This window comes from Myotis davidii, unplaced genomic scaffold (assembly GCF_000327345.1).
Source record: "Myotis davidii unplaced genomic scaffold, ASM32734v1 scaffold1203, whole genome shotgun sequence".
Taxonomy (NCBI): domain Eukaryota; kingdom Metazoa; phylum Chordata; class Mammalia; order Chiroptera; family Vespertilionidae; genus Myotis; species Myotis davidii.
The window spans coordinates 830,565-833,011 of NW_006294353.1; the positions used below are offsets into that span (position 1 = coordinate 830,565).

General features: G+C 59.6%; 1 protein-coding gene across 3 annotated transcripts in view; it reads left to right on the forward strand.

The window, feature by feature from the left end:
- EPS15L1 (epidermal growth factor receptor pathway substrate 15-like 1) overlaps window positions 1–2,146 on the forward strand; it is a 106,965-nt gene extending 104,819 nt beyond the window's left edge. For all 3 annotated transcript variants that reach the window (XR_001514692.1, XM_015567011.1, XM_015567012.1), the window contains one exon: window positions 1,524–2,146. Coding sequence is in view for 2 of the 3 variants with exons in the window: in XM_015567011.1 (XP_015422497.1) it covers window positions 1,524–1,667 (144 nt within the window). In the remaining variant the exon portion in view is untranslated. The remainder of the gene's footprint in view (window positions 1–1,523) is intronic.
- The last annotated feature ends 301 nt before the right edge of the window (window positions 2,147–2,447 follow it).

The following is a 2,447-nucleotide window of genomic DNA, read 5'->3' on the forward strand; positions in this document are numbered from 1 at the left end:
TCAAACCACGAATCATTCAAAACTGCCCATTCAGTCACCTCCCCTCGCTGGCCTGAGGAGCTGAGGGTAACTCTCAGCCCAGCCTCCATACCCAGAGCACAGGTGGACCCTGGAGGCCTGGAGACTATCCTGTACCCAGACTTCCTGCAGCAACAGCTGGCAGCCCCACCCCCTCCCCAACCCCAGGAGAATCCGGCTGCCGGGGACTTGGGCTCTGCCGCCACCTCCCCTCCCCAGGCCGTGGTGTTGCCATCTGTTGGAATCCCACCTCCTGGGCTGTCACGCGGACTGTGTGTGTGTGGAGAAGTAGCTGTGCATTCCTGTCACGCTTCCTTTTCCCGGCGCCCTGGTGGGCCTGCTAGGGCCTCCACAGGAGCTGTGTGGAGTGGGATTCTCGGCCGGTCTGCTCCCCTGGGCACCTGTCAGAGGGCCGGCCTGCTGCTTGATCTCTGTCACCCAGGGCTGGGCAGGGTCAGTGCTGAGAACGGAGATTCTGGCGGAGGGAGGCCAAGACCCAGAACAGACCGCAGCTCTGCTCTCGCGTCCGGGCCCACGGGGCCAGAGGTGTCTCACTGGGATACGGGGCAGAGTTACCGGGGACCTCGGGGAAGCCCGTGGGAGCCAGGGACCCACCCCGGGACAAAGCGGGTGGATCTGGCTCTTCTTTTCTTTCCTTAGAGGTAAGGGACCTCACATGGTTTGAAATCACCCATCTTGAAGTTGTAACCGTTTTCTCCCTTGTTTGAAAAAAACGGTTTTTTAAAAATGGAACCTTTCGGAGAAGGAACCAACAGAGAAAACCTTGTGGACTGAATGGCAGCGTAAATGCCGGGGCACCGTTGTGGCGAGCTGGAGCGCGGCTGGGCGGGAGGAGAGGCCACCTTTCAAGACCGTTGTCGCCGCACTTTTGGCCTCCGGACCTTTTGGCACGTTGGAAATCAGAGATCTGTTCAAGCCAGACTCTGCAGTCCCAGCGCCTGTCACGGCCGCGTCAGCAGCCTGCCTTCGAGGCCCTGGCTTTGCAGACTCGCCGCCCTAGCTCCTTGGGGGTCAGCTGACCTCCGCTCCGCAGCTGCTTTTAGAGACGCCCCTCCGGCCCCCGAGGAGGCTGAGCAGGGGCTTCTCCCAGACTCAGTCCCGGGGGACCGCCGGCACGAGTGTCCCCACACTGATGCGTCGTGTCGCCTGCTTCCGTCCCTGCAGGGGCAGGTGCTAGTTTCTCTGAGGTCCAAGGTGGCGGCTAAGGTCAGACTGAGCCCTGCTTCTCCATCATGTGACCCCTCCCAGCCTGGGTGTCAGGGCTGGGGCATGCGTGTCCCCTTCCCAACTCCAACCAAGATACAAGCTTTTGGCTTTTTCTGGTTTTTCACCCATGCATCCCAGCATTGCGTGCGGTTCCCTGCCCCCTGCCCACCTCTGACTGGCCTTTTCTGGGTCTCCTCCCCTGTCCCTGCGCACCCCACCCCTGGCCGGCGGCTGCAGCTCCCAAGCCATGTAACCCAACCTGCGTTTTTTCTTTGCAGTTTGGCAATGAGGAGCAGCAGCTGGCGTGGGCCAAGCGGGAGAGTGAGAAGGCGGAGCAGGAGAGGCTGGCGCGGCTGCGGCGGCAGGAGCAGGAGGACCTGGAGCTGGCCATCGCGCTCAGCAAGGCTGACATGCCCGCCTAGGCAAAGGCAGCCGAGCACGTGCGCGGGGCGGGACTGCCGTGGCGGGTTGTCAACAGGAAAAGCCTCGAGTCTGTATATACACCCGCTCACACAGCGGTCCCGCCTCACCTGTGACATGTGACAGCCACTGTAGGTGAAGCACTTGCTGGTCAGAAGGCCTCAGGCTCTGGGCAGCTCGTCCCAGGCGAGGAAATGAGGCTCACCCTGCAGGGAGGCCTGGAAAGGCAGAGGCCGCCGCCACCGCCATCACCTCTCCACTGTGACAGCCCAGTCGGTGACAGTGCCCCACCTGGAACGGGCAGAGGGAGCGGGCGGCGCCTCCTGGCCTGCCACGCTCTGCTCATAGCTGCTCCGAGCACCAGCGCCAGGGCACACCCACCCTGCCGCCTCCCCGACCTAAGACAGATCCCTGGCGATGTATGCATTCGTTGTATAAAAATTAAGTTTGAATGATTAATATAAAATATTTTAATACAAAATACAAAGACTCTCTTCTTCCCTTTCATTTAAATATGTTTTCCTTGCAGTAACATTGCCACGTGATGTCACAGAGGCAGACCAGGCACAGTGACGTGGAGAACTAGGTTGAGTGTTTCTCTTTAAATCCTGTTTGAGTAGCTTCTAGGCTAGGACCACAGAGAAAGCCAGTTTTGGAAGTTTCATGGGTCGTCTTGTCCCCCAAGGATGCAATCCTTTGTCACCTTGCTGCTGTTTAAAGAGATTCCCGCATACAGTTCACTGAGGCTTGATCCACACGGGGGGCATCCTTCACACCATGAG